The sequence below is a fragment of the Procambarus clarkii genome, chromosome 67 (assembly GCF_040958095.1).
Source record: "Procambarus clarkii isolate CNS0578487 chromosome 67, FALCON_Pclarkii_2.0, whole genome shotgun sequence".
Lineage (NCBI taxonomy): Eukaryota > Metazoa > Arthropoda > Malacostraca > Decapoda > Cambaridae > Procambarus > Procambarus clarkii.
In genome coordinates this window covers 14,614,701-14,633,258 of record NC_091216.1, presented here as the reverse complement: position 1 = coordinate 14,633,258, position 18,558 = coordinate 14,614,701, and the positions used below count along the sequence as shown (strand labels likewise).

General features: G+C 45.1%; 1 protein-coding gene across 9 annotated transcripts in view; it reads right to left on the bottom strand.

Moving 5' to 3' along the window:
- Positions 1-18,558, bottom strand: part of LOC123767550 (sodium voltage-gated channel paralytic) — a 328,629-nt gene that overhangs the window by 33,614 nt on the left and 276,457 nt on the right. For 8 of the 9 annotated variants that reach the window (XM_069310351.1, XM_069310354.1, XM_069310345.1 and 5 more), the window contains 2 exons: positions 14,021-14,143; positions 4,338-4,460 (listed from right to left, as the gene is read on the bottom strand). In XM_069310351.1, coding sequence (XP_069166452.1) covers positions 4,338-4,460; positions 14,021-14,143 — 246 coding nt within the window. Of the gene's footprint in view, positions 1-4,337; positions 4,461-14,020; positions 14,144-16,061; positions 16,185-18,558 lie in introns of all 9 variants that reach the window. The other variant, XM_069310346.1, reaches the window with a different exon arrangement.

Genomic DNA, 18,558 nt, shown 5'->3' with positions numbered 1-18,558 from the left:
ATATTTAATGTTACCTCTGATCCATTGTAAATATGGCCTTTCCATGTAAAGTTATAAATGCAATAAATGACAGAAATCTTGAGCAAAATACAACATAAAACAATTATATTATAAATCCAACATACCCAATAATGTGTTTTACTTTAACTCTCTTACACTCGTTTCTGTCCTAAACTGATTAAATAATCTGTAGCCAGATTCAAACTAAGAAAAGATTCAGCAGCCCCTCCTTATGAACAAAAGCCAAAAGTGATTCCAAGCAGCCACCAAACCCCCTGTTTAAGATTGGAAAACATTACACTCGGCTAATAACTGATGACGTTTGAACATTTCTCGAGAACAGTGCTTCTCTGACGACCTCTGTTCGAATTGCAACTCTATAACTGCTTCACCCACATACTTCCAATAAAAAATTCTCCAACTCAACCTAAAGAGGTAACCTAACCTAACCTAACCTAACCTAACCTAACCTAACCTAACCTAACCTAACCTAACCTAACCTAACCTAACCTAACCTAACCTAACCTAACCTACGTTTAAACGTGCACAATATGCTAGTGTACCCTGAAGTCGATGTGAGAAGGCCTGCAGAGAGCACTCTCCTCGGAGCCCTACTCGGGCTTATGCCATTGATGAGAGCTTTGATAAAAAAATTACTGACTTAAGGAGGATGAAAGAAAGGATTGGTGACATCGCTGCTCATTACATATTTTATCTTCTCACTTGATGCCTGTCGCTTCCAAATCTAACCTACGTTTGAGGTGCGCCTCATCTTACAACAACCCAGAGCTTGAAGAGTATGATACCATGTTAGAAATAGTTGTCAACTTTTCCCTCAATGATTGACAGTGGAATCAAGTCACTCTTCCAGTCAGACTCGGTGGTATTGGTGTCCACACTGCCACCCAAATTGCTCTCCCAGCCTTCTTATCTTCCTCCTCAGCATCTCTCTATCAGACAACTTGAGGTACTCAGTGGGAATACATGACCCCAACTACATGGATTTCAACACACAATGGGGAACTTTGGCAGACCCAACACTCAGACCAGCCTTACTGAAAGCCAACAAACAATCCAGCTGGGACAGTCCCATTGGAGAGAAAGAAGCCACAGCTTTGGTGGAGGCAATAGCAATCCTCAGTGACTGATCGCCTCACAGCTGTCTGGTCTCCCTGTGCAGAGATTTACCCTTTGGCAGTCTCTATGACTACAACAGGCACACGGCTTGATCTACAGTAGCTCCATATTGCAGTTGTACTCTGCCTTGTTGCCCCAATCCACACTGCATATAGGTATATTTGCAATGAGGTAGATGCAGATGGATATGGATCGCATAGTCTGCACTGCGGAAAATCAGGGGGCTGGCACACAAGACACAATGAGGTCATTAGGAGGAGCCTTGCCTCTGCCCAGTGTCCAGCAAAGAGAGAGCCTCATAATCTATTCTACTGTAACCACTACCCCGGCTGATCAGCTGGCCGGAATCATACTATGCCCATGGAGTGAACGTTAAGGGCGTTGTCCATAATCCCAAACAATTAGCATGGGACTATTCTTGTGTATCCTCCTTGGCAGCCACATACATCACCCTCTCTGTTGGTCAAGCAGGAGTCGCGGTCATACAAGAAAAACAGACAAATAAAAAAAGTACAGGGATATATATCATTGTAATAACTTTGTTCCTATAGGATCGTATAGGATACAGCATTGCAGTTCGAACAGAAGTCGTCAGCGAGGCACTGTTCGAGAAACGTTCGAACGTCATCAGTTGTTAGTCGTTTGTCAAACCGTTCTCAGAACAAGTTCATTCCACCCAGCGGTAGACCCCAAAACGCATCTATCAATTTTAACATGCTGTTCATTAACAAAAGGAACTTTATCAAAACTAAATTCATATTGTTATATATTACCACATTGTGCACATTTAGGCACTGGTTAGGTTAGGTGTTTAGGTTCTGTTGGCAATTATTTGTATTTGTAGTACGTGGGTGAAGCATTACAAAGTAGAACAGTGGTTCTCTTTGCTCTGATGGAACAATATTAGAACCTCATCATTTGCGAGGCATGTTTAAAGTGCTAATGTGGCGGTGGTATTGTGCAGTTGTGATGTAGTGTGTTACGGTGGTATTGTGCAGTTGTGATGTAGTGTGTTACGGTGGTATTGTGCAGTTGTGATGTAGTGTGTTACGGTGGTATTGTGCAGTTGTGATGTAGTGTGTTACGGTGGTATTGTGCAGTTGTGATGTACTGTGTTACGGTGGTATTGTGCAGTTGTGATGTAGTATGTTACGGTGGTATTGTGCAGTTGTGATGTAGTATGTTACGGTGGTATTGTGCAGTTGTGATGTAGTGTGTTACGTTGGTATTGTGCAGTTGTGATGTAGTGTGTTACGGTGGTATTGTGCAGTTGTGATGTAGTGTGTTACGGTGGTATTGTGCAGTTGTGATGTACTGTGTTACGGTGGTATTGTGCAGTTGTGATGTAGTATGTTACGGTGGTATTGTGCAGTTGTGATATAGTGTGTGGCGGTGGTATTGTGCAGTTGTGATATAGTGTGTTACGGTGGTATTGTGCAGTTGTGATGTAGTGTGTTACGGTGGTATTGTGCAGTTGTGATGTAGTGTGTTACGGTGGTATTGTGCAGTTGTGATGTAGTGTGTTACGGTGGTATTGTGCAGTTGTGATATAGTGTGTTACGGTGGTATTGTGCAGTTGTGATATACTGTGTTACGGTGGTATTGTGCAGTTGTGATGTAGTGTGTTACGGTGGTATTGTGCAGTTGTGATGTAGTATGTTACGGTGGTATTGTGCAGTTGTGATGTAGTGTGTTACGGTGGTATTGTGCAGTTGTGATGTAGTGTGTTACGGTGGTATTGTGCAGTTGTGATGTAGTGTGTTACGGTGGTATTGTGCAGTTGTGATGTACTGTGTTACGGTGGTATTGTGCAGTTGTGATGTAGTATGTTACGGTGGTATTGTGCAGTTGTGATATAGTGTGTGGCGGTGGTATTGTGCAGTTGTGATATAGTGTGTTACGGTGGTATTGTGCAGTTGTGATATAGTGTGTGGCGGTGGTATTGTGCAGTTGTGATATAGTGTGTTACGGTGGTATTGTGCAGTTGTGATGTAGTGTGTTACGGTGGTATTGTGCAGTTGTGATGTAGTGTGTTACGGTGGTATTGTGCAGTTGTGATGTAGTGTGTTACGGTGGTATTGTGCAGTTGTGATATAGTGTGTTACGGTGGTATTGTGCAGTTGTGATGTACTGTGTTACGGTGGTATTGTGCAGTTGTGATGTAGTGTGTTACGGTGGTATTGTGCAGTTGTGATGTAGTGTGTTACGGTGGTATTGTGCAGTTGTGATGTAGTGTGTTACGGTGGTATTGTGCAGTTGTGATGTAGTATGTTACGGTGGTATTGTGCAGTTGTGATATAGTGTGTGGCGGTGGTATTGTGCAGTTGTGATGTAGTATGTTACGGTGGTATTGTGCAGTTGTGATATAGTGTGTGGCGGTGGTATTGTGCAGTTGTGATGTAGTGTGTGGTGGTATTGTGCAGTTGTGATGTAGTGTGTGGTGGTATTGTGCAGTTGTGATGTAGTGTGTGGTGGTATTGTGCAGTTGTGATGTAGTGTGTGTGGTGGTATTGTGCAGTTGTGATGTAGTGTGTGTGGTGGTATTGTGCAGTTGTGATGTAGTGTGTGTGGTGGTATTGTGCAGTTGTGATGTAGTGTGTGTGGTGGTATTGTGCAGTTGTGATGTAGGGTGTGTGGTGGTATTGTGCAGTTGTGATGTAGTGTGTGTGGTGGTATTGTGCAGTTGTGATGTAGTGTGTGTGGTGGTATTGTGCAGTTGTGATGTAGTGTGTGTGGTGGTATTGTGCAGTTGTGATGTAGTAGGTGGTGGTGGCATTGTGCTGTTGTGATGTAATGTGTGGTGGTGGTATTGTGCTGTTGTGATGTAGGGTGTGGGGGTGGAACTGTGAAGCAGTCATGTGGGGTGTGGGGGTGGAACTGTGCAACTGTCATGTGAGGTGTGGGGTGTAACTGTGCAGCCGTCATGTGGGGTGTGAGGGTGGAACTGTGCAGCCGTCATGTGGGGTGTGGGAGTGAAACTGTGTAGCTGTCATGTGGGGTGTAGGGGTGGAACTGTGCAACCATCATTTGGGGTGTTGGGGTAGAACTATGCAGCTGTCATGTGGGCGTGGGGGTGGAACTGTGCAACTGTCATGTGGGTGTGGGGGTGAGGAACTGTGCAACTGTCATGTGGTGTTGGCGGGATACTGTGCAGTAGTAGAGTCGCCCTCATGACCAGGGCTGTGTAGTGTGACACTCACCTTGTGGTACTTGCCGTTGAAGAGTTGGACACCCATGATGGCGAAGATGAGCCAGAAGATGAGACACACCAGCAACACGTTGACGATTGACGGGATGGCTCCCACCAGGGCGTTAACCACCACCTGCAGGAGGGCGTGTCAGTACACCTGCTGCAGGGGCGGGGACCAGCCGGCGTCCCCCGGCAGCGAAGGTGTCGCTACACATACACACAGCCTTCCCCTCCGGACAAGCCAGTCTGGTCACTAACTACCCCTAAATGTAACTCAAACTCGCCCTTTCTTGTTAAGGAACCATGCGAAGGTAAACTTCTCAGTGTGGTGAAGATATTGGCAATTGAATATTAAGGAGTTAGTAATCAAAAAGACGCCAACAAGCTGAGAAGACTATTGCACCGCTAATCCTAAACCACCAACTAAAGTGTATGTGAGCATGAATATGGGGGACCAGGAGGACAAACATACTGAATGTAATGGAAGAGTGACCCTGAAGTTGGATATGGGTAGATCAAGACCTATACGACGCCCCCCTTTTAATGCCACTAGCAGTTCCTGCCCAACATGTCCGGCACATCTCATCCACTCTCATACTACACCCTCACAGTACATGGCCACACCTACACCCATCACAGTACATGGCCACACCTACACCCATCACAGTACTAAGCCACACCTACACCCTCTCAGTACTAGGTCACACCTACACCATCACAGTACTAGGTCACACCTACACCCTCACAGTACTAGGTCACACCTATACCCTCACAGTACTAGGTCACACCTACACCCTCACAGTACTAGGTCACACCTACACCCTCACAGTACTAGGTCACACCTACACCCTCACAGTACTAGGTCACACCTACACCCTCACAGTACTAGGTCACACCTACACCCTCTCAGTACTAGGCCACACCTACACCCTCACAGTACTAGGTCACACCTACTCCCTCACAGTACTAGGTCACACCTACACCCTCACAGTACTAGGTCACACCTATACCCTCACAGTACTAGGTCACACCTACACCCTCTCAGTACTAGGCCACACCTACACCCTCACAGTACTAGGTCACACCTACACCCTCACAGTACTAGGTCACACCTACACCCTCACAGTACTAGGTCACACCTATACCCTCACAGTACTAGGTCACACCTACACCCTCTCAGTACTAGACCACACCTACACCCTCACAGTACTAGGTCACACCTACACCCTCACAGTACTAGGTCACACCTACACCCTCACAGTACTAGGTCACACCTACACCCTCACAGTACTAGGTCACACCTACACCCTCACATTTCTAGGCCAGACCTACATCCTCACAGTACTAGGCAAGACCTACACCCTCACAGTACTAGGCCACACCTACACCCTCTCAGTACTAGGCCACACCTACACCCTCACAGTACTAGACCACACCTACACCCTCTCAGTACTAAGCCACACCTACACCCTCACAGTACTAGACCACACCTACACCCCCCTCACAGTACTAGACCACACCTACACCCTCTCAGTACTAGACCATACCTACACCCTCTCAGTATTAGGCCAGACCTAAACCCTCACAGTACTAGGCTAGACCTACACCATCACATTACTAGGCCAGACTTACATCCTCACAGTACTAGGCTAGACCTACACCCTCACAGTACTAGGTCAGACCTACTTGAAGCACGGGTGGTATACTTAACAGTGTGCAGGTGAGTGTGTGTGTGTGTGTGTGTGTGTGTGTGTGTGTGTGTGTGTGTGTGTGTGTGTGTGTGTGTGTGTGTGTGTGTGTGTGTGTGTGTGTGTGTGTGTAATTACCTAAGTGCAGTTACAGGATGAGAGCTACGCTCGTGGTGTCCCGTCTTCCCAGCACTCTTTGTCATATAACGCTTTGAAACTACTGACGGTCTTGGCCTCCACCACCTTCTCACTTAACTTGTTCCAACCGTCTACCACTCTATTTGCGAAGGTGTGTGTGTGTGTGTGTGTGTGTGTGAGAGACCTGAAATATGACGGACCCATGAAAGAATGTCCCCTAACCTAACCTAACCTAACCTACCCTTCCCAAATCAGTGAGGAACACAAAATATATACAGTTACCCACTACTGAGAATCCTCACATGAGACGGTCTACGGAAATTAACATAATAGAAGAATATATAACAAGGAAACACGACAAAAACAAATGAAGAGGAGCAACAAATGCAGGAGTGTGAATCAGGAGTCCAGACGAAATAAGTTTTCTTCAAAAGCAAATACATCACAAAACAACGTAAGATGCGAGAGGTATACTGTCACACGCATAATAACCAACATGAAAAGTTGAAGAAAATACCAGAAAACTAACATTTTCTCTTTATACAAAATATACAAAAATGAGGAGACTTGAGGAAGTACAAGGAGAAGAGGAGACACATGGAGATACTGGGAGAAGAGGAGACTCATGGAGGTACTGGGAGAAGAGGAGACACATGGAGGTACTGGGAGAAGAGGAGACTCATGGAGGTACTGGGAGAAGAGGAGACACATAGGGTACTGGGAGAAGAGGAGACACATGGGGTACTGGGAGAAGAGGAGACACATGGAGATACTGGGAGAAGAGGAGACACATGGAGATACTGGGAGAAGAGGAGACATATGGGGTACTGGGAGAAGAGGAGACACATGGGGTACTGGGAGAAGAGGAGACTCATGGAGGTACTGGGAGAAGAGGAGACACATGGAGGTACTGGGAGAAGAGGAGACTCATGGAGGTACTGGGAGAAGAGGAGACACATGGGGTACTGGGAGAAGAGGAGACTCATGGAGGTACTGGGAGAAGAGGAGACACATGGGGTACTGGGAGAAGAGGAGACTCATGGAGGTACTGGGAGAAGAGGAGACACATGAGGTACTGGGAGAAGAGGAGACACATGGAGGTACTGGGAGAAGAGGAGACACATGGGGTACTGGGAGAAGAGGAGACACATGGAGATACTGGGAGAAGAGGAGACACATGGAGATACTGGGAGAAGAGGAGACACATGGAGATACTGGGAGAAGAGGAGACAATGGAGGTACTGGGAGAAGAGGAGACACATGGAGGTACTGGGAGAAGAGGAGACTCATGGAGGTACTGGGAGAAGAGGAGACACATGGAGGTACTGGGAGAAAAGGAGACACATAGAGGTACTGGGAGAAGAGGAGACACATGGGGTACTGGGAGAAGAGGAGGTTCATGGAGGTACTGGGAGAAGAGGAGACACATGGGGTACTGGGAGAAGAAGAGACTCATGGGGTACTGGGAGAAGAGGAGACTCATGGAGGTACTGGGAGAAGAGGAGACACATGGAGGTACTGGGAGAAGAGGAGACACATGGAGATACTGGGAGAAGAGGAGACACATGGAGATACTGGGAGAAGAGGAGACAATGGAGGTACTGGGAGAAGAGGAGACACATGGAGGTACTGGGAGAAGAGGAGACTCATGGAGGTACTGGGAGAAGAGGAGACACATGGAGGTACTGGGAGAAAAGGAGACACATAGAGGTACTGGGAGAAGAGGAGACACATGGGGTACTGGGAGAAGAGGAGGTTCATGGAGGTACTGGGAGAAGAGGAGACACATGGGGTACTGGGAGAAGAAGAGACTCATGGGGTACTGGGAGAAGAGGAGACTCATGGAGGTACTGGGAGAAGAGGAGACACATGGAGGTACTGGGAGAAGAGGAGACTCATGGAGGTACTGGGAGAAGAGGAGACTCATGGAGGTACTGGGAGAAGAGGAGACACATGGAGGTACTGGGAGAAGAGGAGACTCATGGAGGTACTGGGAGAAGAGGAGACACATGGAGGTACTGGGAGAAGAGGAGACTCATGGAGGTACTGGGAGAAGAGGAGACACATGGAGGTACTGGGAGAAGAGGAGACTCATGGAGGTACTGGGAGAAGAGGAGACACATGGAGGTACTGGGAGAAGAGGAGACTCATGGAGGTACTGGGAGAAGAGGAGACACATGGAGGTACTGGGAGAAGAGGAGACACATGGAGGTACTGGGAGAAGAGGAGACACATGGAGGTACTGGGAGAAGAGGAGACACATGGAGGTACTGGGAGAAGAGGAGACACATGGAGGTACTGGGAGAAAAGGAGACACATAGAGGTACTGGGAGAAGAGGAGACATATGGAGGTACTGGGAGAAGAGGAGACTCATGGAGGTACTGGGAGAAGAGGAGACACATGGAGGTACTGGGAGAAGAGGAGACACATGGAGGTACTGGGAGAAAAGGAGACACATAGAGGTACTGGGAGAAGAGGAGACACATGGAGGTACTGGGAGAAGAGGAGACTCATGGAGGTACTGGGAGAAGAGGAGACACATGGAGGTACTGGGAGAAGAGGAGACTCATGGAGGTACTGGGAGAAGAGGAGACACATGGAGGTACTGGGAGAAGAGGAGACTCATGGAGGTACTGGGAGAAGAGGAGACACATGGAGGTACTGGGAGAAGAGGAGACTCATGGAGGTACTGGGAGAAGAGGAGACACATGGAGGTACTGGGAGAAGAGGAGACACATGGAGGTACTGGGAGAAGAGGAGACACATGGAGGTACTGGGAGAAGAGGAGACACATGGAGGTACTGGGAGAAGAGGAGACACATGGAGGTACTGGGAGAAAAGGAGACACATAGAGGTACTGGGAGAAGAGGAGACATATGGAGGTACTGGGAGAAGAGGAGACTCATGGAGGTACTGGGAGAAGAGGAGACACATGGAGGTACTGGGAGAAGAGGAGACACATGGAGGTACTGGGAGAAAAGGAGACACATAGAGGTACTGGGAGAAGAGGAGACACATGGAGGTACTGGGAGAAGAGGAGACTCATGGAGGTACTGGGAGAAGAGGAGACACATGGAGGTACTTGGAGAAAAGGAGACACATGGAGATACTGGGAGAAGAGGAGACACATGGAGGTACTGGGAGAAAAGGAGACACATAGAGGTACTGGGAGAAGAGGAGACACATGGAGGTACTGGGAGAAGATGAGACTCATGGAGGTACTGGGAGAAGAGGAGACACATGGAGATACTGGGAGAAGAGGAGACACATGGAGGTACTGGGAGAAGAGGAGGTCCATGGAGGTACTGTGAGTAGAGGAGACTCATGGAGGTACTGGGAGAAGAGGAGGTTCATGGAGGTACTGTGAGAAGAGGAGACTCATGGAGGTACTGTGAGAAGAGGAGACTCATGGAGGTACTGGGAGAAGAGGAGGTTCATGGAGGTACTGTGAGAAGAGGAGACTCATGGAGGTACTGTGAGAAGAGGAGGTTCATGGAGGTACTGGGAGAAGAGGAGGTTCATGGAGGTACTGTGAGAAGAGGAGACTCATGGAGGTACTGGGAGAAGAGGAGACTCATGGAGGTACTGGGAGAAGAGGAGACACATGGGGTACTGGGAGAAGAGGAGGTTCATGGAGGTACTGGGAGAAGAGGAGACACATGGAGGTACTGGGAGAAGAGGAGACACATGGAGTACTGGGAGAAGAGGAGGTTCATGGAGGTACTGGGAGAAGAGGAGGTTCATGGAGGTACTGGGAGAAGAGGAGACACATGGAGGTACTGGGAGAAGAGGAGACACATGGGGTACTGGGAGAAGAGGAGACTCATGGAGGTACTGTGAGTAGAGGAGACTCATGGAGGTACTGGGAGAAGAGGAGGTTCATGGAGGTACTGGGAGAAGAGGAGACACATGGAGGTACTGGGAGAAGAGGAGACACATGGAGGTACTGGGAGAAGAGGAGACACATGGAGGTACTGGGAGAAGATGAGACACATGGAGGTACTGGGAGAAGAGGAAACTCATGGGGTACTGGGAGAAGAGGAGACACACGGGGTACTGGGAGAAGAGGAGGCACATGGAGGTACTGGGAAAAGAGGAGACACACGGGGTACTGGGAGAAGATGAGACACATGGAGGTACTGGGAGAAGAGGAGACACATGGAGGTTCTGGGAGAAGAGGAGACTCATGGGGTACTGGGAGAAGATGAGACACATGGAGGTACTGAGAGACGAGGAGACACATAGGGTACTGGGAGAAGATGAGACACATGGGGGGGGTACTGGGAGAAGATGAGACACATGGAGGTACTGAGAGACGAGGAGACACATAGGGTACTGGGAGAAGATGAGACACATGGGGGGGGTACTGGGAGAAGAGGAGACACATGGAGACAAGAAAAGCTGCAAAGAATCTAAACTGCAAAGAATCTATAAATATAATGCAAAATGCAATTGCAAATAGACACAAAAAACATTGAGATGATGGAAACGGGAGACGAATTGAGAGAAAATCCCTTGCTGACGCGAGACGTGGAGAGTAAACAAAGAAGAGGCACAGCTAGGGAATAATGCAACAAAATGTAAAAAAATAATAAATGCTCGAACCCGAGAACAAACACTAGATTAAGACAATAAAATAGAAATATATAATTAACAAATATTTACAGCAAAAAAAAAAAAAAACACTAAATTGTAACAAGAGAACACATAAAAAAGAGAAGCCAAAACCGTCAGGATAGTGATAGGAACCGCATTTCGAAAACAGGAAAATAGAATTAAGTAGGCGCAAAGATTTAAATGTAGAAAACACACACACAAAGACACTAATTATGTGTGTGTGTGTGTGTGATAGAGGGAGTGTGTATGAGTGTATTTACTATTTGTGCCTGCAGAATCGAGATATTAGTTCTTGGACCCCGCCTTTCTAATCAATCTATTTTTCCTCTATTATGCCTACTACATATAGATCTCTCTAACACGCACATGCCCAGGAAGCAGCCCGAAGCAACTGTCTAACTCCCAAGTACATATTTACTGGTAGTGAACAGGCGTATCCTGGTGAAAGAAACTCTGCCCATTTGTTTCCGCCTTTGCAGGGAATCGAACCCGGTGTGTGGTGTGTTTTAGGACTACGACCCCTAGGCGCTATCTACTCAGCCGCGAGACCCCCTCGCAGAAAGCGAAACGACAAATCCGAGGGCCTTCGCGTATACTTAAGACATTATCAGAAGATGAAAACACCCCATTTTCTGTCATAATACTTTGTCTAAGTTATTGTTTTCCTTGTTCATGTCTTAAATAGTACATGAGAGCTGTCGGATGTACCATTCCACTTGTATATGTGATAACTTTTGCATATAGTAACCTCTTGTAATCTTTTTAATTTTGAGGCAATTGTAAGTAAAATCAATCATAGATGAAAAGAGAAATATATAAATAAAAATAGATTTGAGTAGAACTGAGATAACTATCTGGTGGAGAAGCCTAGCACAAGACCAGAGACACCCAGCACTGCGTGGATGGTGAGAAGAAGCTGTTTTCTTCGCCAAATGCTGGTGCAAGCTTGGAGGTCAGTGTAGCATACAAGTTAAATCTAGTAAGTGAATGAGTCTGTTTAAAAAATCTGCAAAAAGAATTTTGAAAAAAGGAAGTTTGACTATTAATTTTTCATTCCAGCCGCCGTTGTCGGCAAGTATGCACCACCACTGTAGGTCACTGAGGTGAGACACCATACGGTGTCGAGAAGGTGTACAGGTCATCTTAGGAAGGGTAATCGGATCTGTCTCCTACTTCTTAGACAAAAATAAGACAACCCATGTCGTAGGCCTCAGGCTACGACATGGGTTCTTGGTGTTAATTTAAATTTTTGGAATTATAATATAAATCAAAATAAAGTATTATTGTACCAGAATTTACCCATCGTTAAATAACTACATATGAATAGTCCACTTGCCAATCCTATGATAGTTCAGTACTACTTCTCCCCAGTCTACCATGTTGAATCATAGAAATATGTAATTCATAGCTAATGTTTTATAAAGTTTTAATTGCAATATTTCCTGTGCTTATTAACATGAGAATACTATCTGAATAATTAATTATCTGCCGTTACAAGAAGCCAAGCAAAATGTAAAGATAGTCATCTAGAACTATTGACTGGTGGAAGTGTGTCACGCACAAGACAATGGACAAGATATAAGAATGTAAATTCAAGCGTCAACAGAGAGGCAGTAAAGATGTCATGCAGAAGGGTACAGACGCAGAGAATCATGCAGTAACTGACGCAAAACGCAGGCAGTTTACTCATGCAGTAAGGCGTTGCGTGAAGTGAAGGGATCCCCCCCTTGGGCCCCCACCGTTTCGTCCGGGCCAACTCCAGCGCCTCTGTGGCCGTTGTTGACTTGAGCAGTTAGGTTGCTGTGTTCTCAGCACGTCCCATAAGGTTGATGTGTGCTCAGCACCTCCCATAAGGTTGCTGTGTGCTCAGCATGTCCCATAAGTTTGCTGTGTGCTCAGCACGTCCCAAAAGGTTGCTGTGTGTTCAGCACGTCCCATAAGGTTGCGGTGTGCTCAGCACGTCCCATACCAAGGCTATTTTCCGGTACCAGTCTACCTTTTTCTATACACTATACAATTTACTGACCAGCTACTTCATTGTCATGTGTGCTAACTGTAATAACACTCAAACTGAAGTGAGACTGGCGTTCAAAAAGGTGATTTGCGTGACGATAATGATGCCAGGTGACTCTAGCGCCATTGTTGTGAGGCTACAAGCCGTCAACGCTAACTACTTAAACATGGTGAAGTGTGAAAGTTCACACGAGAGGTATGGGGGTGGGAGGGAAACAGACTACCAGCCTCGAGTTAGGCTTCCTTCCACCTTCAGTTACTGTGTATTTCCATTTTGGGGGGAATTTCATTAACTCTAAAGGGACATTGTTAACTCATAATAAGTGAAATGGGACAATGTAAACTTATTGCGAGTTAAAAAGTTATTTTCCTATGCCAGTAAATGATGTTTGAAGCTACCATCAAGTTAAAAAGGCTGCTGTTGGAGTAATTACAGGTTGTGGAGTCTCTGGTGATGAGAGTATGGGGCACATAAATTATAGCAACAACTGCTGGTATGAGTTGTTTTGATGATGCGACGCTGGTGAAGCTTTGCTGGTGTTCTTGTTAGTGTCAAAGCGAGCTCTGGTCAAGGCTCTGCCACCTTTATATATATGTTGTGTCAAGTGACAGCACTGACAACTTGAACCAACGTAAAGTGCTCAAACTTGCTTTTGTGAAAATATTATCTTCTCTCCGTTTAGTGATTAATGTGTTTGAAGTTTTATTGCCAATTGTTGGTAAGTGATAAAGCATGATTAAAAGTGTATTAATTAGAAATTTCCATCATGCGTATTCTGGATTGAGACCCATGCAATTACATGCCCAGTGCGCATGCGTCGGGACTGTGACCCCCCTTCCCTAGACTCATGTTTAACCGGCCCTTCTAAAGGCTGTTTAGTTCGTTCCAGTGGCACTGAAAGAAGTCAGTTGGAGGCTTGTAAACTTCAGCCCACCGTCCGATCCAACCAGATCCCACAGTCTCCCCGCTCCCACACCTCAAGGGTGACATGGGCGGGCGGTGGACGGGGAGTTAGCAGTAGGATGGCCGGTGAGGGGGCGGTGGTGAGGGCGGCGGCAGTAGTCCAGCAGCACTGCCTGGAGACCCCCGCACCCCGCAACTCTGTTAGATGTTGGGGTAGCGGAGCGGATGGCGAGGATGCTGGAGAGGCGGCCTGCATAGTCTAGTGGCAGGTTGGGGTCATGCGCCGTGCAGCACCTGCTGGGACATGGCTGCTGTGGGCGGGCACCACTTACCCTCATGCCCTGCATACGGGACATGGCCCTCAGGGGTCGCAGAGCGCGCAGCGTTCTCATCGTTTTGAACGCCTGAATTTTGCCTGCTCCAGCCAGGGTTGCCACAAGGTTAATCAAGGACACCTGGAAATCAGAGCCCACAAGAGTTACACATAGAAAATAGAGAGGCAGGAAGAGGTTGACGCTCACTACAGTAGAAGTATAAACACGTAGGGGCCCGCACGCCAGCGGCCAACACCATACACTACAGGGAGAGATATTAGTTAGACACAGTTCCCAGCCACAACCACCGGCTGGCTGGCCACTCTCCACAACCGGGGTTGATTGTGGGGGGGGGGGAGGTATACGGAGGATGATTGTAACTGGGGTGGTGGAAGATGGTCAGGACAACTGGCGTGGTGGGGGTCAGGAGGCTATCGTAAACAAAGAGTGGGCTGGAGAAATAAGAGGTAGCCACTTTTCCCGAGAGATATAGTATTAAGTCTCTGCAAGACACACAGAACAGAGAGCAAACTGTAGCATTATAATCTCCAGAGGTAAGACAGGGCGCCACCGCTGTCTACCTCACGAAGATAGAAAAGGAGTTTATGTCTAGTTTAAACAGTGGAAGACCAGGTACATAATATATACATATATATATACATATATATATATATATATATATATATATATATATATATATATATATATATATATATATATATATATATATATATATATATATATATATATATTATTAAATATGACCGAAAAAGTAAGATTAATAATTCTAACACGAATTTTCTCAATCTTTCGTACATTTCTTTTCACTGTTGGAGGTAAATCAAAAATCAATTCTCCAAAATTCATTTTTTTGGAGAATTGATTTTTGATTTACCTCCAACAGTGAAAAGAAATATACGAAAGATTGAGAAAATTCGTGTTAGAATTATTAATCTTACTTTTTCGGTCATATTTAATAATATATGTCTACAGGAAAGACTGCTACCAAAATATACTAATATATATACTAATATATATATATATATATATATATATATATATATATATATATATATATATATATATATTATATATATATATATATATATATATATATATATATATATATATATAAGAGCTTCGAACAGTGATTGTCATTTAATCGTGTGTTTTCTGTAATATGTATATATATATATATATATATATATATATATATATATATATATATATATATATATATATATATATATATATATATATATGTCGTACCTAGTAGCCAGAATGCACTTCTCGGCCTACTATGCAAGGCCCGATTTGCCTAGTAAGCCAAGTTTTCCTGAATTAATATATTTTCTCTAATATTTTTCTTATGAAATGATAAAGCTACCCATTTCATTATGTATGAGGTCAATTTTTTTTATTGGAGTTAAAATTAACGTAGATATATGACCGAACCTAACCAACCCTACCTAACCTAACCTAACCTATCTTTATAGGTTAGGTTAGGTTAGGTAGCCGAAAAAGTTAGGTTAGGTTAGGTTAGGTAGGTTAGGTAGTCGAAAAACAATTAATTCATGAAAACTTGGCTTATTAGGCAAATCGGGCCTTGCATAGTAGGCATAGAAGTGCGTTCTGGCTACTAGGTACGACATATATATATATATATATATATATATATATATATATATATATATATATATATATATATATATATATATATATATATATATATATATATATATATAATAGTGAGACCGTGGAGAGTAGAGAGATAAAAGGGAAGCAAGGGAGAAGAGGTATATAGGGGAGGAGCTATGGGAGTACGAGAGCAGGGAAGACAGGAGGTGAGGGCCAGCGGTCAGCAGAGGTTGTGGTGGCGGCGGAACACAGGTCAACGAACACTGAATATGGACAGTATAGCGGCGTTGCCCATGCGGCCAGCCATCGCCGGGATCCCCCACCCACTCTTGTGGGGTGATGAGTGGTTGTGGGCGAGCATGGGCTACCCACGAGGACATCACAACCAGGGCACCTGCCCTCACCGCGACACGCTACTTACTCTCATGCCCTCCCAGCGCGACACTGCCCGGAGAGGCCGCAGGGCGCGCAATGTTCTCATCGACCTGAACGCTGGTATGTCGTCAGCTCCGGCCCAAATAGCAGCCAAGTTTATCAGTGACACCTACAAGACCAAGTGTGTTACAGGGAGTGGGGATACCCTACCCTCTCACACACACACTCACTCACTCACTCACACATACACACACACTCTCACTCAATCACACACACACACACTCACTCACTCACACACACACACACACACTCACTCACTCACACACACACACACACACTCACAAACTCACTCACTCACTCACACACTGCTTCCTATGTGTGTGTGTGTGTGTGTGAAAAAAAAATAGTTAGTAGTTAGTAGCAGTTGATTGACAGTTGAAAGGCGGGCCGAAAGAGCAAAGCTCAACCCCCGCAAGCACAATTAGGTGAATACACACACACACACACACACATACACACACCTGTGTGTGTGTGTATGTGTATATATATATATATATTTATTTATATCACACACCTGCCTACTCATTCAAAACACATTTATTCATCTTCATTCAAAAAAAGAATATTAATTTCAAATATAAAATAAAGGTTGACTTTTGGAAGGGGTTTCCAGAGTGGTGCAGGCGTGGCGTCTGCTTCCAGAGGTAGCCTAGGAGTTTCTCACCCATATATACCTGCCCACATGCAGTAACATCAACACAACCATACATAAAGAAATGGGGTTATATTTACAATCATCACTGTACCTTAAGTCTGTCAATGCTTAAATAATACTGGAACAGAGACGTGCGACAGACAACTGAAAAATGTTCAGGTCTGAAATTTGTTGTTTTTTACTTATCCTTCACAACCCAAACAGTTTTTTTATTTTATAGTAGATAGCTTCTCAATAAGTCAATTTTAAAATACACAATGCATTCGCTATCCAATGAATATCAGCTAAACATTCACGGGTACATATAATCTGGAGTGGGAAGGGTTGATAGGGACGAGACTATAGCTTAAGAGAGAGCTGGGAGTGGGGCTGTGGTGGCTCCACACCGGCGACCCCCCGCGCCTAGCTCCTGGCACCTGCTGTGGCCTCTCCACACATAAACACGATGGGGAAAAGGGAAATATAGGAGTGGAAGAAGAAATAAGTGAGAGAGACAGACAGACAGACAAAGAGAGAAATAGGGTGAAGGGATAATCGTAACTGTATTATTGGGAAGAATGGAAGCATCATAAATGACAAACGTTACATATTAGTATGTATATTAACATCCATGTGTTTTTATCCCTACACACGTATGGATACATATGGGCACACTTAAATGCATTCACACAGAGACATACACACGCACAGTTGTGTCCTCTTTATGTTGAAGAACATGTCCAGGGTTTTGCAGCGTTTATTTAACAAGATAAATCAGAAGGCAGAGATGCAAGGATAATGATCCGGTCCAGGATTCATTAAGTATTTAAGTGTCCACTGACAAAACTTTTCCTTAGGATTGGCTTGGATTTATTAAACAGTTCTCGAGATCCAAAACGTCACGTGGTTGTCTAAACCAGTAATAACCCTGGGTTGTGAAGTTTGGAGCTCACAAACTGCTTATATATACAAACTAAGCCACAAAGGTAGAGGAAAGATGTAAAGGTTTCGTAAGTGGATGACTTATGTGCTTGATGAACGTTAGGTCTAGGAGGCAGTGGGTAGCAGAAAATGGTGGGTGATAATGTCGGTGTTAGTTTGGATGTGATTAGTGGATGTGGCAAGCAGCACCGGACACACCAAGCTCAGCTAGGCGATCATAGCCAGTGCTGGCGACCAGATTGCAGCGACGAATCTGCCTGACGTTAAAAATTCAGGCGTAGTGATATGAAGAGATACGAAGATACGGGATATGAAGAGAGGGGGCTGTAGACCCCCTTTCCTTATCTTCTTATGAGAAACCTTAAGATATGAGATATATCTTATCTTATAAGAAGCCTTATATCTTCATAACTCAAGGCTGATTGAGGGCCGTGTGGTGGCGGTCCGGTCAGCCGCACTGGGCCGCCTGGCGCGGTGGGTGATGGTACAGGGGGTGGTACCACGACAACACCTTGTAGGTGTGCCTTAGAGATGAGAGGCGCTGTATAAACTGTAGCCTGTGCTTACATAATTATATTTCACTGCTATACAAATATTAACACTCATACACAGACACATGTTTATATATACAAACATGGAGTCATACATACACACGAACATGCTTGAATATACATGTACCAACCCATCCTGCAATAGTGACAGTTCGTATAGTGACTATTTGGTCAAACATACACAAATAGACTGTTGCACTCAAAAAGTTAAAGTTTTGTTTTATTAGCCCACATAGCATACTTAACAAATTTGAAAAGTAACTCAGAACCTAATGTGACCTGTCCAATTTGTGAATAAGTAACCCTAGGCCTACTATACGTTATCTTAGGTCTAGTATAGTACATATATGTCCTAC